At 52.3% G+C, this 22,614-nt stretch overlaps 1 protein-coding gene across 17 annotated transcripts in view; it reads right to left on the reverse strand.

Annotated features, from left to right (window-relative positions):
- Nucleotides 1-22,614, reverse strand: part of TACC2 (transforming acidic coiled-coil containing protein 2) — a 213,260-nt gene that overhangs the window by 87,207 nt on the left and 103,439 nt on the right. For 14 of the 17 annotated variants that reach the window (XM_072805034.1, XM_072805043.1, XM_072805039.1 and 11 more), the window contains 2 exons: nucleotides 20,483-20,608; nucleotides 9,033-9,167 (listed from right to left, as the gene is read on the reverse strand). In XM_072805034.1, the coding sequence (XP_072661135.1) occupies nucleotides 9,033-9,167; nucleotides 20,483-20,608 (261 nt within the window). The remainder of the gene's footprint in view (nucleotides 1-9,032; nucleotides 9,168-20,482; nucleotides 20,609-22,614) is intronic. The other 3 variants (XM_072805046.1, XM_072805045.1, XM_072805052.1) reach the window with 1 other exon arrangement.

Genomic DNA, 22,614 nt, shown 5'->3' on the forward strand with positions numbered 1-22,614 from the left:
AAAACAGGGTGGTCCAAGGTGGACGTGGGTCAAATAAAACTCTGACCTCCAATATTCAAGCTCATACTCAGGAATAAAGTCAAGTTTCACTCAAACTTGGGAAGAAGAGAAATAATTGACGTGCCTGGACCAGCCGCCTTTCTTTCAGATCAAGAACACAGCCAGTAGTATCCACCTTTCTTCTCAGGGAAATATTTCCAAGAACAGAAAAGTCTGTAAGTACTTTTCAGGGCCTGTTAAGAGAGATTAAATACCGTATTTGGTTCGAAGGTTGATGTGTTAATCCACTGAGTTCCTCTAGAGCTTATGCTGACTGGTTTTAGAGGCAACTCGGTGGGGGTGGGGGGGGCAGATCTTTTAAGAAAAACAAGCAGGTGTAAACAGAGATGGGACCTCCCAGCTGCCAAAATCAGCAGCAAAGCAGGTTTCTTTTTTTTTTTTTCTTTTTTTTTTTTTTTTAGCAAAGCAGGTTTCTAAGGCCAGACTGGAGAAACAGGTTGAGAACATCAGGTGCCCCTTCTGCGTGGGGAGAGGGTTCCTCCCCATGGCTCCAGGGAGGCCTTTTGGGGTGGCAATGCTTCCAAGATGAAAACACAAACAGGCACGTTCAGAAGCTCAAGGTGTCTTGCTCCTTCCCTCACTGGAAACAGAGAGCGGGTCCTGGTGAGGTCCCTGGCCGGAGCAGCGGCCCCTCACCAGGCAGGCCACCCGTCAGCTAGTCTGGGGGGCATTACTTTCCACGCCTGAATAGCAGTGACACCCAGCCTGCCATGGGGCTGCCCTACTTGGGAGCAGCGCAGTGAAAGCCAGGAGCTGAGGACCAGAACTGCTGACTCAAGGCTCCAGGATAGAACAGAAATCCAGAACGGCTGGGCCAGAAATAGCACCCATGAGCACCTACTGATAGCATAATTAGCATAACGTTTGAGGAGACAGTGAACGAGTAAGTGCGTGGGTGTGAGTGTAGCGACATGCGTGTGCACAGATGTGCCTGCGTGCACAGATATGCATGAGCTCATGTGTGCATTACCCAGCCCTAAAAATATTTCCCTTTTCATGACCATCCCAGTGGGCCTGTCTGTGTAATTCCCCCTGTACCCTGTCTAGTCGTCACTGTAACTGTGTCTGAAGATAAGGGATTATTTTCCCTAAATACTCCGATTTTTAGGAATTGATTTGTCCGTGTGAAGCCAATCTTGCCGTGACAACAGACTGACCCAATTCCTGCCTCCTCCCGCTGGCTTTAAGGAAGCGTGGGAGAGGCACCACCACGTTTCCTAGCAGCTCTCAGAGGCTGCTTACGGATTCAGTTCTGACGCAGCGTAAGTGCATATGGTACATTTACATGGTTTTGCATCTCGTTAAGTTATTAATCCAGAAAGAGATGAAGGGTTCCTGCTTTGTGTGAGCATTTCCACCATGCGGTGACAGCCCAGCCTGGGACACATGCCTCCGATCGCCCACATGGGGTGGCTCCTTTGTTTCTGGGAGGCCAACTTCTCTCTCCAAAAGGGCCTGCTCTGACCCCTTCATCCTAGGGTAGTACCCCCACCCCCAGCATCCCCAGCATCGTTTCTCCTTAAGAAACAAGTCTGAGGGGTGCCCGGTGGCTCAGCAGTGGAGCAGCTGCCTTTGGCTCAGGGTGTGATCCTGAAGCCCCGGGATCGAGTCCCACATCAGCCTTTCTGCATGTAGCCTGCTTCCCCCTCTGCCTGTGTCTCTGCCTCTCTCTCTGTGTGTCTCACGAATAAATAAATAAAATCTTTAAAACGAAACAACACAAAAGAAACAAGTCTGAGAGGTGCCTGAGTGGCTCAGTCAGGTAAGTGTCTGCCTTCAGCTCAGGTCATGATCTCAGGGTCCTGGGTCAAGCACCATGTCAGGCTCCCTGCTCAGTGGCGAGCCTGCCTCTCCCTCTCCCTCTGCCCTTCCCCCCTGCTTATGCTCTCTGTCTCTCTCAAATAAATAAATACAATATTAAAAAAAAAAAAGAGACAACTAGGCAAGGTAGGAGGGCTCAGACCATGCCCCCCACATGCCGCATGGAATGCCCAATGCTTAGCCCAGAGCCAGGAACATGGGAGGCTCTCAACTGCTATGTGCACATAGGGCTGGGTGGACATCTGGGGGGACAGGCCTGTAATTAGGGACATAGAGGAGAGAGGTTGAAACTGAAATTCTTTCCAACTGAGGCCAGAGCTTAAGGAGAACCACTGAAGCAATCCTAGGACTTCCCTTGCTGTCACCTGCAAGGCCCAGAGCCATGCCCTCCAACTTCCCCAACCTCAACACCACCCCACACTGACAAGTCTTGCTTTTTGTGTGTCACTTGGGGGGAGGGGAAGGCTGGGTGCCCAGCAATGACATTTGAATTAAAATCTCTTCCTCATTCACCTAATTCAGAAAGATTAATGGCGAACAGGGTAAACTGCTCATTTACCCGAATCTTTAAACCGACCCGAAGAAGTTACCAAGCCCTTCTGGTCCTCTGTGTCCTCATTTGTGCAATAAAAATAAACAGGCCTTTCCCACCAATGTGGATATCACCAGGTTTAAACGAAATCAAAGAGAAGATTCTTAGTACAGCCGTGCCAGGCATACAGCAAGTGCTCAATATGTGTCAGCTGTGGCTGCTGCTGTGGCTGTGTCATGAAAAACCAAGGAGTCACTCTGTCCCGGGGAGAACTCGGTGTCCCTGCTCCAAGGACTCTCAGAGCAGCCCCGGGACACCAAGTCCAGGGCTCCTCATTCAGCTGGCAGGCTTCCTGGAGGAGGAGTCTTCTGAGACACTCAACCCAAATGGTTCCCACCACAGCTTTGCTCTAGGAGCTTGTGACCTCAGGCAAGGTCCTGACTTCACTGGGCTCAGTTTGTCCACCTTTATTTTTTTTTAATTTTATTTATTTATTCATGAGACAGACACAGAGAGGAAGAGACATAGGCAGAGGGTGAAGCAGGCTCCATGCAGGGACCCTGATGCGGGATTTGATCCTGCAACCCTGGGATCAAAGGGAGATGCTCAACCACTGAGCCACCCAGGCATCCGTTTGTCCACCTTTAAAATGGGGCCAATAAACTTGGGAGGGAGAGGAGCCTCAGTATCTAAACTTGAGAAGGGTCACAGGACCCTATGGTTTGCAAAGCTACCAAGCAGTCATGCTCATTGAGATGGATTTTTATTTTTTAGTTTTTTTCCTTTAGAGATAGATTATTAAAGTCGGGAGCAGAGGGACTTATTTGGGGGCACAAAGTGGGCAAGTCATCCCCAAAGAACCAGCTGTGCTTTGCTCTTTAGCCAGGAGATGAAGAGCTGGGACTGCATGCTGGGTGGGAGCACATGGGGGGATGATGTCCCTCCCCTCCTGAGCCCCCACTTTGGGTAGCATGCAGAGGAAATGCTGGTGCAGAGCCCAGAGCCCTGGGAGCCCCAACCCAGAATCATAGCCCAGCCCAGGAATCCCCATCCCTGCACAGTCCCCTCAGGAGAGTGTGGCCGCCATCTGCAAGAGTCACTGCTGCATCCCCAGCTGCAGCTTCAGAGGCCTGCACAGAACAGAAGCTCAACGAACATTCACGAACATTTATGAGCAAATAAAGGAAGGAGGGCACGCAAGCCACACAAGGATTCAGATCCACACAATCCCCACAGCCACTGCCCAAGTTCAGGCCACCATCACCTCCCACCTGGACCACGGTGACCTCCGGCCTCCCCTCGCCACTCATCCTCCCCTTGGCCATCGGAGATTTTCCCCACAGCTAAACTTGGTCCGGACTCTCCCCTGCTTTAAAGGGGAAGATGAGGGGCAGCCCTGGTGGCTCAGCAGTTTAGTGCTGCCTGCAGCCCAGGGCGGGATCCTGGCGTCCCGGGATCGAGTCCCACCTCGGGCTCCCTGCATGGAGCCTGCTTCTCCCTCTGCCTGTGTCTCTGCCTCTCTCTCTATGTCTCTCATGAATAAATAAATAAAATCTTTAAAAAATAAAATAAAAAAAATAATAAAAGGGAAGATGAGGGGCAGCCCCAGTGGCCCAGTGGTTTAGTGCTGCCTTCAGCCCGGAGTGTGATCCTGGAGACCCAGGATGGAGTCCCATGTCAGGCTCCCTGCATGGAGCTTGCTTCTCCCTCTGCCTGTGTGTCTCTCATGAGGAAGGAAGGAAGGAAGGAAGGAAGGAAGGAAGGAAGGAAGGAAGGAAGGAAGGAAGGAAGGAAGGAAGGAAGGAAGGAAGGAAGGAAGGAAGGAAGGAAGGAAGGAAGGAAGGAAGGAAGGAAGGAAGGAAGGAAGGAAGGAAGGAAGGAAGGAAGGAAGGAAGGAAGGAAGGAAGGAAGGAAGGAAGGAAGGAAGGAAGGAAGGAAGGAAGGAAGGAAGGAAGGAAGGAAGGAAGGAAGGAAGGAAGGAAGGAAGGAAGGAAGGAAGGAAGAAAAAAGGGGATGATCATCCTTTCACATTGTGGATCCCAGCAAACCCCCAGGACCCTGGCTGCGGGCCCCTCCAAACCTGACCACCACCCACCTCACTTGCCACTCCTTGTCACTAACCTCACCGCTCTGCCCCGAGCACCTGTGTGCCCCCCTCCAGTCGGTCCAGGCCTGTCCTGCCCCATGGCCTAAAACTATCTGTTGGGCCTCTCCACCTCCCCGCAAAGCCGTGGCACGTGCGGCTCCTCCCCAGCAACACATCACACATGGGACGTAGCACGGAATCAGCCTAGGACCTGTACGCTAGGTGGGCAGATGGATGGAAGAATGGATGGTGAGTGGACAGATGTTTAGATGGAAACAAAGCAGGAGACCACGCTACAGGATTTGCTTAGATTCAGAGCACCTGTCACCTTCTTGCAGCTGCAGCATCAGGCCTGTGACTTCATCTCATACATCTCATGAGTATAAGAGAAGCTAACCGGCCCACAGAGGCAGCAGACCCACAGGCAGGGAGGTGCCCCGAGCCAGGCATGTTCTGGTGCAAAGCCCTTCTCTCACCCTCCCTCCCTGGACCCTGATCGCCTTGCGGGTCTAATTTCTCCACCTCCCCTTGAGCAATCTATGATCAAGCCTGCTGCTGGCAACCTCCCTCTTCCTACCTCCAGCTGGGTCTGGGGGCTCCAAGGCAGATGTACACCCAGCTTAGAAGAAAAGCAGCCCCCTAATTAGAGTGCAAAAATCCAAACTTATAACATGGAAGCCAACCTAATATGGGACCAAGGGCTTTACCAGGAATGAGTGGGAGCTCCCAGAAACCTTCCACCCTCCAGAAGCTGCGCTGGGCACCCCCCAGCCACACCCTCCCTGGCTCCTCACAGCTCCCCTGTACCATCTGCTCCTCACTGAAGCCCACATCGTGTCGGACTCCCTTCCAGGCTGCTCTCGGGGTCCCAGGGCTCCAGTCCAGCTGGGGTCACAGAGCTGAAGCTCTGCAGTTTCTCCCAGCTGTGCTCCAGAGAAGCCCCCCCCCCCCCCAGCTGCCCACTCTCCTTCCCTAAGGAGGGAAAAGAAATGACACAGTTAGGGTCCTGGGTCCCGTCTCGCCACACCTGCTCTGCACATACAGAGGCTGCCACCTTCTACTGCCTCTGCTGCTGTGGTAACGGCCTCCCCTCACCCTGTTCCTCTGCTGAAGCCGGCAAGGTGGAGCTTCCAGCAGGCCTGTGCAGCCACCCAAACACCGGCCCCCTCAGGAGACAGAGGCCCCAGGAGGGCTGGCCTATGCTCAGCGCGCCAGGAGCGTGCTACTCTACAGCACATCCATGCCCAGTCTGCCCTGGAAGAAGTGCTCTTTCAGGGGTTGCCTGGGCGGCCTGGTCGGTTGAGCATCCACGTCTCAGTTTCAGCTCAGGTCATGATCTCTGGGTTCTGGGATCAAGCCCCACGTTGGGCTCTGTGTTCAGTGTAGAGCCTGCTTCTGATTCTCTCTCCCTTTCCTTGTCGCTCTTGCTCTCTTTCAAATAAATAAATAATTTTTTTTAAAGTGGCCTTTCAGGCAGGAGAATGCATTTAATGACATGTGGCTTACGTAAATAAGGGTCGAGCAGGATTAGACTCACATCTACTCCGCACAGCACCTTGTTGACAGCAGCAGCAACCCGACATCCTGAAAACAGAGAGGATGGCCCTGACCCCGCCTACAAAACTAACCACTGAGCTGTGACCCGGCAGGCGTACGGGCTCTGAGTGCAAGGATGTGCGGCATTTTTCAAGGGGTTCACGTCTCTAACCTGCATGGAAGAGGGTGGGCACCACCTAGGGGGGGCCAGGGGGACATGTACTCCCTCCAGCACCAGGAAGATCTCTTAAGTCTGGGAGAAGTGTGGATAGAGAGATGCGAGCAAATTAGGGCTGCCCAATGCAGCCAGGGGCCACAGGACATCTCACCTGTGAGCCAAGGAGGCCACCTGCCTGCCCCAACCCAGGCTGGAGTTCAGGGCAGCATTTCTTAGGGGTGCTGTGCCCTGTGCCTCCTACATCCGCATGGAACTACTTCCTCCTTGCAAGAAGCTGTTTTTCCCATCTCTTTCCTTCCAGATCTATCCAGGCAGCCCTTGGCCAGGCTTTCAAGTTATCAACTCCTGCGGTCCCCCGCAGGCCACTGGCAGGTCAGTTCTGAACAGGGATGTAGTTTGCTCAGGCTCACACCCACCTGGCCCATGTGCCAACACACTGGGCTCTTTGGCACAAGCCTCCCGAGGGTCCAAAAACACATGGTCAGCTGTGGCAGCCTTGGCATGAGTGAGGGCTTTGGACCTGCCTTGCTAGAAATTCTTTATTGTGACTCCCTGCCTGGCTTCAGCCTCCTGGAGCTCAACTCATCACTACATGATGCTCTCCAGACCATCTTCGAAAATCAAAAAATTTGGGGGTTTGCTGAGGGCAGGGCTGGAGGCAGAAGGCAGGCCCAAAGCCTGGCCATCGCAGCAGACAGTGAACCTCCCAGGACAAGCTCTTTGCTTCAGGCAGGGTCAGACATGAAGCTCTCTCTCCCCCACCAGGCCTCTCTCAAAGTCACATCTGTTCTCCCAAAGGCTTGTGTCCTAATGATCACCAGCGGGTGTAGGGGGAGGGAAGGAGTGTGAAAACCCGGAGACAAGCCATTTGCGCGGGGAAGGTGGGGCTGTGTCATCATTTCCACAGCAGCCATTAGAGCCAGAAGGAGGCAGCAGGAAGTCGCCCAGCATGCTTGCAAGAACAGAACATCTGTCGACTTCGTAATAAGATGTGCCCCCGGGTCTTGCTGCCCTGCCACTCCCCTCCAAGCCCAAAGACGGAAAGGCCAAGCCACAGAGGTGGGGGGCGGGGGGAGGACCGCGCCCTGCCTGCACACAGCGAAAACACATGCCCTCCTCCATCAGAAAAAGCCTGGCTGGAAATGGGAACGGAGGCAGGATGGACCTCTGAACCCCGAAACCAGTACCGACCTCAGACTCTGGCCCAGGCTCGTTCAAAAACAACTTCCATTTCAGCAAAATGAAATTTTCATCTGTGCATTTTTGAAACTTAATTTGAAAACCTCCAGGGACCCACCGGAGGGGCAAAGACAAGTTTTATTTGGATCCGTGGATCTAGGTCACAGCCCCGTGGCTGAAAGCAGCCAGAGAGAGAGAGAGAGAAGCTGGCAACAGCCTGCAGGTGCAGTGGAGGGCAGAAGTCAGGTGACGGAACCACGGCCACACCTGGCCCCATCCTGGCCTACTGGGCAGGACACAGAGCCTCAGGATACAGGGGCCCTGGTCAGTCCTGAAACCAGGCCTGCCCTGAGGATGTGGAGAAAGGGGAACTCTCTTACACTGTTGGTAGGAATGCAAGCTGGTGCAGCCACTCTGGAAAACAGTGTGGAGGTTCCTTAAGAAGTTAAAAATACGACCCAGCAAATGCACTACTGATGTGGTGAACTCATGGGACCCCTGAACCCCAATGTTCACAGTAGCTCTGTCCACAATAGCCAAACTGTTGAAGGAGCCACGATGTCCTTTGACAGATGATGGATAAAGAGGATGTGGCCTGTTTATACAATGGAATATTACTCAGCCATTAGAAAGGATGAATACCCACCATTTACATCCAAGGGATATTATGCTGAGTGAAATAAGTCAACTGGAGAAGGGCAATCATCATATGGAAGACAATCATCATATGTCTCACTCATACACGGAATATAAGAAACAGTGCAAGGGACCACAAGGAAAGGAGGGGAAACTGGGGGAAAATTAGAGAGGAAGACAAACCATTAGAGTCCCCTAACTCCGGGACATAAAGGGTTGCAGAAGGGGAGGTAGGTGGGAGAATGGGGTGACTGGGTGATGGGCACTAAGGAGGGCACTTGATGGGATGAGCACTGGCTGTTATATTATATGGTAAATTGAATTTAAATAAAATTTAAAAATAAAAATGCAAATCTGATCGTATCTCTAATTGGCCTTGGGCCTTCTGGACCCTCTCAAAGTGAAGCCCTAGGAGTCAGAGGCCCAATGGCCAAAGCTAAAACAAGGTGGGCAAAAAAATAAAGAGTAAAGAAAAATAGTCTTATATTATGACCCAAGGTATAAAATAGATAACCATGAGTCCATGTTGATAGAAATCAATGAGTGAATAAGTGAGGCCCTCGGTCCCCAGCGGAAGAGGGATTATGGCAGCAGGTGGCCTCCAGACAGGAGCGGCAGCTTCAGGCCTGGCTCTCCAGCCTGCCGGCCACCCCTGCACAGTGAAGACTTGCCAGTCTCCATATTCACATGAGCCAAGTCCTTGACATAAATTTCTCCATCTATGTATATATATACACATCCTACTGGTTCTTTTTCTCTGGAGAGCCCTGATAATCTGCTTGCTCATGCAGGATATTCCCACTGTTATGTGGACACTTGTCTGCAGGAGTACACCTCAGATTGACTACAGCCCAAATGATTATTTATGGCATCACAGATCCAAATTGTCCACATCTTGCTGGTGCCATCCCAAATGCGGCTCACTCCAGGGCCTAGGGGGCAGAGACCACCAGACCCCTCCTCTCCAGGGGCAGCAACCGTGGAGGGAAAGCTTGATACCCTACCTGCTTAAGTCCTTGGCTGGCCCCTTGGGGGAGAGAGTGGAAGCTTCTAGTCCATCACCAGCTGGGGCAGGAGGCAAAGACACATGTTCTGAGGCTCGGGGAACCAGATCCGTACAGGCAGCAGCTGGGGAGGTGCTGGGAGACACAAAGGGAGAATTATTCCCAGTGGAACTTGGCTCATTAATGGCACATTCATCAGCCCCCCTCACCGCCCCCCCAGCCCACCCTAGGCACATGGAATGGGCTATTTAAAGACCCTGCACACTGCTTCCTCGATCCCTGCCCTGTTCCCCCAGGGCCTTTGCTTAGACACAGCAGAGGCACCCCCCTCACTCCCGGCCAGTCATGAATGCCCCCCTGTGTTAGGCTCTAGCAGAACCTGGCATTTCTTTGATGGAGGCAGTGTGGGTGCTCAACACACTCTGTGAATTGTCTTCTTTGATTTCGGCGACAGGACTTCTGTATGATCACTTCTGATCATTTTTTTATAGGCAATGAACTCTGTGAATTGACAACTACAATTCAGCTTTGCCAACTCGCTGGGATACACCCCCAAAATCCAAGGCTGGGAAAGGCCAAGGCCAAAAGGCTGACCAGTAACCGAGGAACCTGCACCAGGGATGCGTGGGGACCCCTTGGGTGGGGGGGCCAGGGGTGGCACAGAGATCTACAGGAGAGCGAGGTCCACCTTCAGTGGGTGAGTGCCCCCTGCTGGACATCCAGGGAAATGCCTGGAGGGCAGAGAGGCCTGCCCACCGCCCCTCTGAAGGGGGTGGGGGGACAGCCACCTGCAAACACACTCTCAAGCAAAGAGCTCAAGCAGGTCTGAGTTTCTCCTTTGGCAAAAAGCAAGACTATCAATGCCGCCCACAGGCTAAAGCTCGGTAACGGTTTTCAGGGTGGGTTGGCCCTCCCAGCCTCTCTCCAGCTGTCCACACTGCTGCCCACAGGGAAGCTGGCGGGGCCCAAGGTGGCCCAGCTGGCATTATGTGACTCAGCACCCAGAGCCGAAGCCAGGCCTGAGGTCGAACCAGGGTGTGAGGTTTCCCAGCCTCTGGTAGAGGACTTGCTTCTTCCCTCTGAGTGTAAACACCTGCAGGAAGCCCCCAGCCTGCAGCAACGCAGGACACTTGGGTTGCGGGGTCAATCATGTTCCACTGATCTCCATCCCCTCCAACTCCCCCTGCGTGGTTGGCTTCCTGGACTGGGGGACAGTTGTCGTGGGCGCCCCACACTCAACACACTGGGAGAATTCATATGCTTGCCCCAAATCCCTGTCACTCTTAGTGGGTGCTTAGCTCCCCCCAGGTCCCCCACCTGCTCTGCTCCTGCCAGGTGGGCTGCCCTCAGAGCCCACAACAGAGCCCACATCAAAGAAATGCCCCTTGGCCATACCAAGCCAGCAATTCCTCAGCCTCCACACCTCGGCTTCGTATCACTAAGCAACAGCCACAAAAACAGCAGAAACTCAGCCTTGCTGGGAGCTCAGTCCTGTATGTCCGGTCCTGGGTGCCCAGCGGGGCACACCTGGTCCCGTGTACCCCGTCCTGGGTGCCCAATGGGGCGCACCTGGTCCCGTGTACCCCATCCTGGGTGCCCAGCACTGTGTGCCAGATCCCATGTACCCCATTCTGGGTGCCCAGCAGGGTGCACCTGGTCCCGTGTACCCCATCCTGGGTGCCCAGTGGGACGTACCCGGCCCCGTGTACCCCGACCTGGGTGCCCAGTGGGGCGCACCTGGTCCCGTGTAACCCGTCCTGGGTGCCCAGCACTGTGTGCCAGATCCCATGTACCCCATCCTGGGTGCCCAGCAGGGTGCACCTGGTCCCGTGTACCCCATCCTGGGTACCCAGCGGGGCGCACCTGGTCCCATGTACACCATCCTGGGTGCCCAGCAGGGTGCACCTGGTCCCGTGTACCCCATCCTGGGTACCCAGCGGGGCGCACCTGGTCCCATGTACACCATCCTGGGTGCCCAGCAGAGTGTACCTGGTCCTGTGTACCCCATCCTGGGTGCCCAGAGGGGCACACCCAGTCCCATGTACCCCGTCCTGGGTGCCTTATGTTGGGTGCCCCATTCAGCATGTCCAGCACCAAGCACTTCACATCCATGACCTCAAACAACCATCACCACAACCCTTTGAGGCAAATGTCACCATCTCTGCTTTACAGAGAAGGACACAGGCTCTGAGGGCCGAGGTCACTTAGCAAGGCCACGTAGCTAGCCTCCGACGACTGGCCAGGCCGCCCACGTGAGCCCTCGGTACCCAGGCAGAGGGAGGCTGGGGTCTCCCAGCTGGCTGTGACCAAGCCGGGGGTGGGGGTCAGAAGCAGAGGCAGAGCTGAAACCCACGTTGCCTTCTTCCCTGAACCCCACAGAAACAAAGAGAAAAACAGAGACCAGAGAGTAACAACCATGGGAAAGCCCCGGGTGAGGCCGATCCACACGTGAACAAAGATGACAGCGAGTGTGTTGGACAGAACTTGGCGAAACCACAAAGTGGGTTTACAGGCACAGTGACACCTCGCCTGTCCAAACTGATTTATAACAACTGGACAGTGGTTGAAAAAATATATTTTATAAAGACATGATTCAAAAAGAATAATGCCAAACTATTGGGGGCTTTTAAGCTCCGTAAAGAACCATTTTCACACTTGGAAAGCTTACACTCACTCATATTCCTAAGCAGCGAACAGGCCACTGACAAACTCAAACTACTCGTCTAAAACTTAGTTTCCTAAAGAAATCATGCTGGCCGAGCTCCCTCTGCGCACACCCCATGAAGACTTTATTTAATGCAGACTGAAGACAGGTGATAGAATCTGTGGTTCTGCTACATTAAGGTACCCTACCAAAGCGCCAAGGAAAGATAGCTGTCTTTGAAAGCCCAGGCAGACGGGAGGGGAGACACTGCCCAGGGTCTGCAGCCTAAGAGCAAAGCCAGACCCGCAGGGTGAAGCACGGTGACAGTCACACCACTGATGAGGGTGCTCACAGGTGACAGGCATTTGCCCTCACTGAGAACTCGGTGTGTGTGTTGGGGGAGGGGTGTCCCCTCAGCCCTGCAGCCCCTGTCAGCCTGGAGGCCGTGGCTCCTGGGCCTCCACCCTGCCCTCTGCTGGCCCCACCACCCGGGGCCACCCCCTTCCTGCACTGGGCTCTCAGGACGTACAGGACAAATGAGTCAACTGCTCTGTTAGGAATGTGGCCACCACTCTCTTGGCCCATCCCCAGGGGTCAGGGACGTCAGGCCCCAACAGGGAAGCAGCTGGTGACTCGGTGCAGCACCAGAAGCTGGGACTATCCTTGCCTCTCCATCACCCCTTCCTGCTGAGTCACCTCCTCCTTCTGGAAACTCTGTCCCAGGCCACCTCTCTCTGCTGCCGGGGGCCACCACCTCTCCAAGCCAGGCTTCTGCACATCCTGCTGTCCTGCCTCCTCCGTCCCCTCACATTGAGCCCCACGGTCACCAGGATGACCCAGCCCGAGTTCTGATAAGGTCCTGGTCTTGCCTGAAACTTTCCGCAGCCGTAGGAATCCAGGTGGGAAGACTCCCTGGCCTCCTACACTGGCTCCCGTGCCCCCTCTCCATCCTGTCCCCTCCTAGGCGCATCCTCTCCCTCTCCCTGCTCTAACCCCACCAAGCCAATCCCCTGATGTTCCTGGCAGCTTCTTGCTTCTGTGCCTGGGCTCAAGGACACCCTGCCCCTGAATGCCACCCTCTCACAGGCCCCTCCAGCCCACCCCAGAGTCCTCCTGAGGTGTCACCACAACAAGGAGCCCCAGCCCAGGTGGGGGTAACTATGCCCACCCTGCACGGCCAAGCTGGGCTGGGCCTCTGACCTGTTTTCAGCTAGGGTGTCCTGCTCCCCTCCCAAAGTCTTGGGGCGGCCACTGTGGCTTCTCTGGCCCCCAGCACAGAGCCCAGGACATGGAAAGTGCTCGGCAACACATGGCGGCAGCTCCTTCCCTGCCTCCATGGCCTCCCCAGCACAAAGGCCACTAACAGCAGGACAACTGTGCCATATTCTGAAAATCAGAATCAATCAGGAGTCGGAGGCAGGACCAGCAACCTAATTTGCCAGCAAAGTGGAATGTAAGTGAATGCAAAGTGAAAATGCAGAGCCCCACGTTGCAGAAGCATCGAGAATTTCAGGACGGTGACAGCAGAGCACTGAGATAAGCACAGGGCCCTGGGTGATTGTCTGGGTGGCATGAAGCCAGGCCCTGGTTCTAGACCCCAAGGTCTAGAGCTTCCCTGGCGCGGAGATCTCTGTACCCCACTCCCCTGAGCTGCCGGAGGGCGGCGTTGCTAGAGCAGAGATGAGAAGCAGGTGGGCACAGTTCAGCCCCTCTGCGCCAGCCCCCACGTCCACCCTAGCCCCCCTGACCAGCAGGGGCCCACCAGAGACATCATCGTCAGGGAGCTGGGCCCTCAGCCACGGCCAGTGCCCCTGCCAGCCCTCAGGGCGAACTCCTGGATGGGCACCGAACCAGCCCAGAGAAGGCCAGGGCCCGGAGACAAAGACCTCACACCTGTATTCTCGCGTCACTTATGCCAGGCGTGTCTGTTCTCTGGCCTTCATCTCTTCTCCTACAAAATGGGCTCGGGGTAAGACACGTGAAGGCCTTCCTAGGCACACTCTGAGACCCCTCTGCCCATTTAAGGAGTTACCCAATGTTTCCCAAGCCTTAGTGGATGAACAAAGAGCTGCATTCAAAGTCGCAGCATGTTGATATTTTTGGAAGATGACGGAAATGTTGATTTAATTTAAGCCTTTTGTGTTAAAGAGAAGCGTTAAACAGAAGACAGAAGCCACCATACTTCCAGCAGACACATGTGACTTATTGATGGTGGCATTGTTTTTTTCCCTGCTAGGTCCAGCTGGACGGGACCTTAGAATTCTTTGGGACACAGATCCCTGGAAAGCCATTACTAGTGGTCAGAGTTTGCCACTTGCCGAGGTCCTCACAAACGGTAACTGGCGAGCCAGCCCCTCAGATGCCGTTTCCACCCACTCCAGACCCAAGAAACACGGACAATGTCGATGCAGGGCCTGAGTTCAGCCTGACAGCCCTGCAAGTCCCACCGTGGTGAGATGCTGTCACTAACTGTCGCCTGTTGACTCCCTGGTCAGGGCTTGAGTCCCTCCTGGCAGGTCCCCTATGGACCTGACAGCGAACTGCATTTCAGAGATCAGCTGGAGTCGCCAAATTAAGCCCCTGTCCAAGGACAAACAACAGAGTGACCTGGCTGTCACGGAGGCGATAACACCCCTAAGATCCAGACCGAACACGCCACGTCCTGTCGGGCCAGATGGGCGACAGCATCTTATCTTCCATTTCATATCACCATCTGGAAGGTATTAGCACAACGACCCTTCCTTGCAGGCTCTTGATTTTTCCTTCTTGAATCCCCCAAGTGCACACGATCACGTCACAGGGCGAGAGCTAAGGCCAAGGACTCGGCTCACATGGAAAGTCAGATGTAAGCTAGAGGGAAGAAAGTACTCGGCTGCTGCTGCTCCGGAGAGCTAAGCTTAGTGGGTCAGGGCACTGGAGAGCAGGCCAGCAGAGGCACGTGCTTTGATAAGACGAGTCTGGGTGACAGGAGATACAGCAGGCTCCTCTGACACGCAGCCTTTGCAAAGCAGCAAAGCCTGAATCCGAGGTGCCCAGACAGGCTTGCAAATTGGCTGGAAACCCCAAGGCAGGCCCATCGAGCTATTTCAGTGTCCCTTGAGATAAACCAGCATGTGAAACCCAGCCCAGGCCAGAGTGTGAAGGGCCCCCAAACATCGCTGACCTTCACACGTCCAGCGGGGGGCTGGCTCCGCACAGTTAACCCTGAACTGGCCTATGAGCTCCTTCCCAGCACGTTCTTACTACCCTCCCTCCCTCTGCAGAGCACACCTGTGCTCAGAGAAGGGAAATTACATTTAAGCTTGACCCAAGCAAAACTTGGTCTGGTGAGGAGAGGAAAGGTCATAAGCGCCATCTCAAAACTATGCGAGGGCCTCTGATCTGGGTCATTAGTTGTCGCTACAGTCACCAGTGGCTCTGTGGGTCCTCTTTCCTGGTGTGGGATTCCTTCTGCACCCTCCCGGGCCCTGGTTACAGAGAGGGGGAGGCAGAGGGCAAGAAGAAACTGACCTCAGATATCCAAGATTCAGTGATTTATTCAGAAAGTAAAAATCTACCTACACAGTTAATGCTGCTCAAGGCCCATGAGAAACCAAAACGCAAGAACAAAATCCTGTGTTCGTTTGAAATATGAAATTGTCAATATTTGAACATTGCCAAGGTGGCAATTTGTGTGCTTCTACCTCGTAGTAGCCGGTTGGACTGGAAACGCAAAGGCCCTGACCAAGCATGAAGATGCACCCCAATTTACTCAGCCTACTGGGTACCGGGTACGTCAACTGGATTTGTCAGCATGTTCCTTTACCATATACCTTTTAAATGGCACAAAGGAATTCTGATATTTATTTCTAATTTTTTTGGAATTCTGTTATTTAGAGATCTTTGAGTAATCCCTTTTCTTTAAAAAAAAAAAAAGATTTATTGATTTGAGAGAGCTGGGGGGAGGGGCAGAGGGAAAGAGAGAGAGAGAATCTCAGTGGACTCCCCACTGAGTGCAGAGACAGACATGGGGCTCAATCTCATGACCCTGAGATCATAGCTGGGGCCAAAATCAAGAACTGGACGCTTAACCAACTAAGCCACCCAGGTACGCCTGGATAATTCCTTTTCTTTTATTTATTTATTTATTTTTATTTATTTTTTGGATGATTCCTTTTTCTAAATAAAAAAATAATAATTTCACTCTGTCATTCTGTTCTTAATAAGGTACTTGCTTAAGGAAAGCTTCAGCTAAGCTCTGTGAGGCAGCTGAACCCGCTCATGCATACCCACAGCTGAAAATCTTTTGGTGCAAACAGATGCCGCCAAAATAAACCACATGATTTGGGAGCAAGAGGAAAAACAGAAGCTGTAAGTCAGTGTGAATCCCCTGTACTTTCAACTTCAGAAAATTCTGAAGTTTCTGAACTTGGAAACTAACTCTCTAGTGAGGCTCGGACACTGGGCAGGAGCCACCTCTGCTCCTGGCTCCTCTGTCCGACGGTGGAAATCAGAAACTTTAGCCACCAGCCGGGGCAGATGTCTCCAATCCTGTGGAGCTGCCGATACCCAGAAGGAGGAGAACAACTTTGGGACAGGACTGCTTCACCCCGTGGTTCTCCAGGTGTGGACCCCAGACCAGCACCACCATCACCTGGGAACTTTCCAGAATGCAGAGTCTTGGGTTGCACTCCAGACCTCCCAAATCAGAAATTCTAAGAGTGGGGCAGCCACCTGTGCTCTAACCGGGTTAATTCTGATGCACACTGAAGTCTGGCCTCCACAGCCATGAGTCAGGTGAGCAGCTTCCCAGCGGTGTGCCCAGGGAAGGCCTCGAGGTCTAGAGAGACCCTCCTCTGCTTGGATTCCTAACGGAAAAGCACAGGAGGTTCTGGGACGTAGCCAGAATGCCCCATTCTACTCTGTTTAATAATGTGGTACAGCTGGAAGGTTGCATTTAAACAATTATACGGCTTGAAAAATGTTTTTGAAAATACTGAACAGATGGGAATATAAGTGGCCATGGACAATGCAGTCATTTGCAGAATGTTCTCAAAGGTCTGGACCCCGGGAAGCCAATGGCAAAAAGGGAAGCTCAACCAGTTAAAGCAGGTTCACAGGCTCTTTCCTGAGAAAGAAGCAAGTTTTGACATCCTCCAGTGGCTCTAATAGAAGAGAGGGGGTGTTTCCAAATCCCTTCCATTGTAGCTGAGGATTGCCTGAGATGGGGGTGCCATCTCTCTTCTTCCCTATTCAGGGAGAAGACGTCTTGTAAAGGAAGGACATGGCAACAAGAAAATTGACAGGCAACTGGAGGGAGGGAACAAGAGTGGCTTAAAGCAAACCCTCCAGCCCCACTTAAAACATTTTTTTGAAACTTAAATCTTGAAATTTTAATTTTGAAATTTTAACTTAGATTTTGAAATTTTTAATTTTCAATTTTTAAATTTAATTTTCAAATTTGAAATTTAATTTTGAAAATGTAATTTAAGTTTAATTTTGAAATTTTAGTTTAAATTCATTTTTTAAATTTGAAGTACCAACACAGCTCCTGGGGGAACAAACCTCTAGAAGGGCCTGTCACAGCCTCCCCCTGCCTGGCCCTCTGCCTCTCCTGCCCCTACTCTCAGCAGGACACCAAGGAGGATCTGAAGGTGGTGCTCTGTCTGAATGTGTGTGTCTCCCTCAATCCACAAACTGGAATCCTTATCCCCAGTGTGTTGGAATTAAAGGGTGGGACCTTTCGGGGGGCAACTAGGTCCTGAGAATCCCTACAAATGGGATTAGTGTTAGTGCCCTTATAAAGGAGACCCCACAGAGCTCCTCGGCCTGTTCCCTCACATGAGGACACAGTGAGAAGTCTGCAATATGGAAGAGTCCTCACTAACCACCGAGATGGACGCCCAGCCTCCAGATCTGTGAGTCCCCTGGTCTGTGGTGCTTTGTTACAGCAGCCCCAACAGGCTAACATGGGTGGGGAGGGGCAATAGGGCCACAGCTGAGCTGAACAGCAGCCACCGCGCCCCCAGAATGCCCTTCATAGTTAAGCCTGTGGACTGGATCAACAAGGTCAGGTGCAGCTGATTCCTATTACTCACAGTGGCTACATTCTATAAAGTCGTCACAGATGCCGAATTAGCCAGTTCTGAACCTCTGTTCCTAGCGGTTATGCTGGGCTGGGTTCCTGCAAGCCTCTGGTCATAATACTTTTGTCAACTGTTCAATATGTACCTATTTTATGTGCATTTCTGTGCGAAAACACGTTATTTAATGTACATCATTGACTTCACAGCCAACACCATTATCACTTATGCCCAAATGAAGCTTAACTAACAGAAGAATTTTCAACAGAAGGCACACCTCAGCCTTCTTGCACTAAAATGCACTACCCAGCACTTCACCACGACGTTTGGGGGCATGAGCAAAAACTACATTACAGAAACCGTGGCCCTGAACCCACCATGAAGGACACTTGTGTACAGTATGAGAGCTGCTCTCAGACAAGGCCATGCTTGCTCTACCTCAGTGAGGAGCAAGGGCCCCAGGCAACTCTGATTTTTTTTTTTTTAATCTATTTATTTGCTGCTCTACACATGTTCACAAATGCCCATGAAAGAACCATAAGTATTGGCCTTGGGGTTACAAATAAATCTTAGAAAGAGGCAAAGTCGCAAATATGGAAGCAACGAATAAGGAGTATTGTGTGGAAGCAGCTGGTGACCAAAGCCAGACCAATCCCTGCTCCTATCAGCACTGCCTCTTTTCTATTAATTTCCAGTAAAACCAAGACAATGCAACTCCAGACACATGTTCAATAACACTGGCCAGGCCAGAGCCGCTCTTGGAACTCCACCTGAATCTCTCTACTGGGGAATGAAGCCAGAAAGCTGGCCAAGTTCTCAGCACTGATTAGATCTGTGCTTAACCACTGGTTCCTTCCTGTACCCTGTGATCATTCTTGGTCATGGTGAGAGGTGACACAGCTTCGCTACAATGCGTCATCTTCCTTGGCCTTGGAAGAGGCCAGTGATGCAGGCAAAGCCCCAAGCGTCGTGAGAGGAAGAAAACTGGCTTTACCCACAGTCAGTGAAGTTCAGACCAAAGGCTTTGGCATGCAAGCTGAATCTGCTTCAAATCCCAGCTCTGCTGCTGCTCACCAGCTCTGTGCCCTTGAACACGTACATGGAACTGAGCCTCAGTCTGCTCGTATGTAGAAGGGCAAAGGGGTCTGTAACAGAACCTCTCACTTCCTCGGGTGTCTGGAGGATGTACAGGGACACACGATGGGACATGCTCCACATGGTGGCTATAGGTCCGGGACACATCATTTAAAATACAGCCTCCAGGGGTACCTGAGTTGCTCAGTCGGTTAAGTGTCTGTCTTTAGCTCAGGTCATGATCCCAGGATCTTAGGATCGAGGCCCACATTGGGCACCCTGCTCGGTGGGGAGCCTGCTTCTCCCTCTGCTGCTCCCCCTGCTTGTGCTCTGTCAAATGAATAAATAAAATCTTTAAAAAAATAAAATACAGGGCACCCCGGGTGGCTCAGTGGTTTAGCGCCACCTTCAGTCCAGGGAGTGATCCTTGAGACCCGGCATTGAGTCCCACATCAGGCTCCCTGCATGGAGCCTGCTTCTCCCTCTTCCTGTGTCTCTGCCTCTCTCTCTCTCTCTCTCTCTCTGTGTGTGTGTCTCATGAATAAATAAAATCTTTAAAATAAATAAATAAAAAATAAAACAAAAAATAAAACACAGCCTCAGTGTTCAGAAACACTGACCAAGCCCCAAGGGTACTTTGGTTCTTCCGGCAGCCACAGAATCCCCAGCCAAGTCCTCCTGCATCCAATGCTCAGAGAGCTTCCCCTTGCCCTTCTGGCTCCCTCTTGTAAAATGAGGGGATGAGGATGATCTCAGCCTCCTTCCAGGCTTCACTAAGGGAGGGTATGTCCCACCAGCTTCCTGGGTCGGGGTCAAATGGGAATGTCTGTTCATCACAATTTCCCTAGTGCCATGCAACACTGCAAATGGGAACTGTTTTAGTGATATAAACATAAGTTAAAACGTCTGTGTCTAACACCTTAAACTTATGATGTCATGTGTGAATTAAATCTCAATAAAACTGGAAAAGTGTGTGTGTGTGTGTGTGTGTGTGTGTGTGTGTATATATAAACCTATATTTATATAGAGAGAGGAGTGGGGTGGGGAGGAACATGTATGTTTAGGGAGAGAAGGATATGTGTGTATGTACTGGCATCTGAGCCAAATCCTGAGGCTGATTCTGAGCAAGCCTGGTTTACACAGAGTAAGAGCCAGTGGGGTTATGCACAGTGTACTTGGACACCTGTGATTGCTGTGGGGTGGCTGGGGCATGAAGGGCAGGTGAGGGAAGACCGCCTGGCCTAACTCATTAGTCAAGCAAAGGCACAAAGACCGGGTCCCCTTCCCCATCCGACGGCTGGCTCCTCTCTTCTCCCACCACTGCCAGAAGACAAAACAAGCAGCCGACCCCGCTCGTGTCCTAGGAGGTCAGAGGCAGCTAAGTCATTCTTTGGCAAGGTATAAATAGCACGTCCTCTCTTCCAGAAGACTTCTATTTTAAATAGGGGCCCCTGAAGATCACAAGGGAACAAATCTCTAAAATGCCCGTTGGGGCAGGGTCTTCCTGGTGAGAACGGGGCCCTGTGTAGGAAGGGCATGCAGACCTCTGCAGAGGTGGGGCTGCAGGGGAGGGGACCGGGGGGAGGAGGGTGGCAGGGAGGGAGGGAGGCCAGCGTCGAGGCCTGGGCCCCGGCTCCCACCACCAGATGCAGCCCCAGGCCCCACTGTACCTCTGGGCCGTCAGATCCCTGGAAACGGGGCTGAAGGCATCACCAGGGTGGGAAGGGGCAGCTAACAGTGGGTGTTCCAGGTCCTCAAGGGCAGCTGGCTGGATGACATCATCTGGTACATGTGACCTGGGGAGAGGAAAGTGGGGAAAAAGCAAGGCTCAGAAATGTTCCTGAAAGTTTTCAATGTGCTTCAACAGCACACTTTACAGGGACCCTGGGCAGGGCCTCAGGGCCCCCCTGTCGGCAAGAGCCGGGTCTGCTGCTCCTCCGAGTGTGGCCCCCAGGTGGCGCTGGCCCAGGAGCGCCGCGTCCCCTTCCAGGACGCGCACAGAAACCCAGGGCAAGTGTTCAGAAGCCTGCACAGCCCCGCGATAGAGTAATCTTGCCTGTTGAGTCTAATAATAAAAGTCAGGATGCTGCTAAACCCCTACAATGCACAGGGCAGCCCCACCGCAAAGGGTTATCTGGCCCAGGGCATCATAGTGCTCAGGCGGAGAAACCCTGGCTGTGAGTCTCCTTTCATTCTCCAGTACTTCATTTAATTGAATTTTTTAAAGTTTTGATCTATATGCATTAGAAACTTAAACATTTTCTTCAAGATTTTATTTTTGGGATGCCTGGGTGGCTCAGCGGTTGAGCACCTGCCTTTGGCTCAGGGCATGATCTCAGGGTCCTGGGATCAAGTCCCACATCGGGCTCCCTTTGGGGAGGCTGCTTCTCCCTCCGCCTGTGTCTCTGCCTCTCTCTGTGTCTCTGATGAATAAATAAAATCTTTTTAAAAAAATTTCCTACATTTAAATTTGAAAAAAAATATTTTATTTTTAAGGTATCTCTACACCCAATGCAGGGCTTGAACTCAGGGCCCCAAGATCAAGAGTCACAGGCTGAGCCAGCCAGGCACCCTGAAACTTAAAACTTAAAAACAATGCTGGCCCTTCATCCACTGAGAAGGTGGACACCAAACAGCCTCCAAGAGCAGCAGGCTTTGAAAGGTCAGAGGGACGCTGGTCACTGTCACACACTGGTCATGCCTCGGCTCACTCCACTGGGAAACCCCTTTGGTAATCAGGTGAGTTCATCAGGGAGGACCATGAGTTGTTCTTTCTGATGAACTTGGCTCTGGGCAGTAAGTAGCAGGACAGTCTCTTTCAGTCCCTGAGCACATACTGATCGCATACCGACTCTTACATAGTGAAGGAGAAAGAGGTGGGTCCTGCCTTAGCGGAGTTTAGAGTCTTAGGCAAGAGTCAGACTTTTTTTTTTTTTAATGCTGATTTATTTAGTGACAATAGCAGTAAGCACTAAGAAGGAGAGACAGATGGCTAAGAGCATAAACCAAAACCAGGAGGTCTGGGTAGGTAGTGGGAGTCAGGGAACATTTCCTTGTGGAGTGGTACACTGAGGCCAGCCAGCCAGCCCAGTGACAATGACTGTGTGCTAGGAACTGTTAGCCTAAGTGCTCATAGATATGATCCTCACCACATATGATCCTCACAGCAACCCTGTTAGGTGGGTACTCTCATTATCCTCGTTTTACAGATATGGGAACTGAGGCACAGAGGGGCTGAGTAACTTGTCCTCAGTGCAAAAGAAAGGAAGCGTGCCTCCAGTACAGGAAGCCACATACCTGAAAGCCATGAACCAGGAACGAATTTAGCATTTGGGATCAATGAATGCAAAAGGTCACTGTTACTGGAGTGTGGATAGTGGAGACTAGGAAGGGACAGGGTGGACAGGATCCAGACCCCAAGGCCAGGTGGAAGGACTGAGACTGGATCCTAAGCCAAGGAATTAGCCCCAAACTCCTCTTCAATGCTCTGCCACAAAGTGCTGCCCATGGCATTGAGATGAATGAGAGGTGGGGTGGTCCAAGGTGAATTTCCCAAAACTATGTTTTAAATATGATTAGACCAGCACATGCCTGTGCCCACACCCTTACTATTTATTCCATGGACCTTGTGATGTTCCCTTCCACTTGCACGGTTCCCATTCCAAATCCCCCAGAACAGGATCCCAGAACCCTGTGACCACACCCAAGGAATCAGAGAGAAACGGATACAAGAAGAAAAGAAGGAGCCAGCCCGGAGGAAAATCCTCAACTACAGGCACTAGCGATCTTCCAAAGTTATTAA

Source organism: Canis lupus, chromosome 29, assembly GCF_048164855.1.
Source record: "Canis lupus baileyi chromosome 29, mCanLup2.hap1, whole genome shotgun sequence".
Classification (NCBI taxonomy): domain Eukaryota; kingdom Metazoa; phylum Chordata; class Mammalia; order Carnivora; family Canidae; genus Canis; species Canis lupus.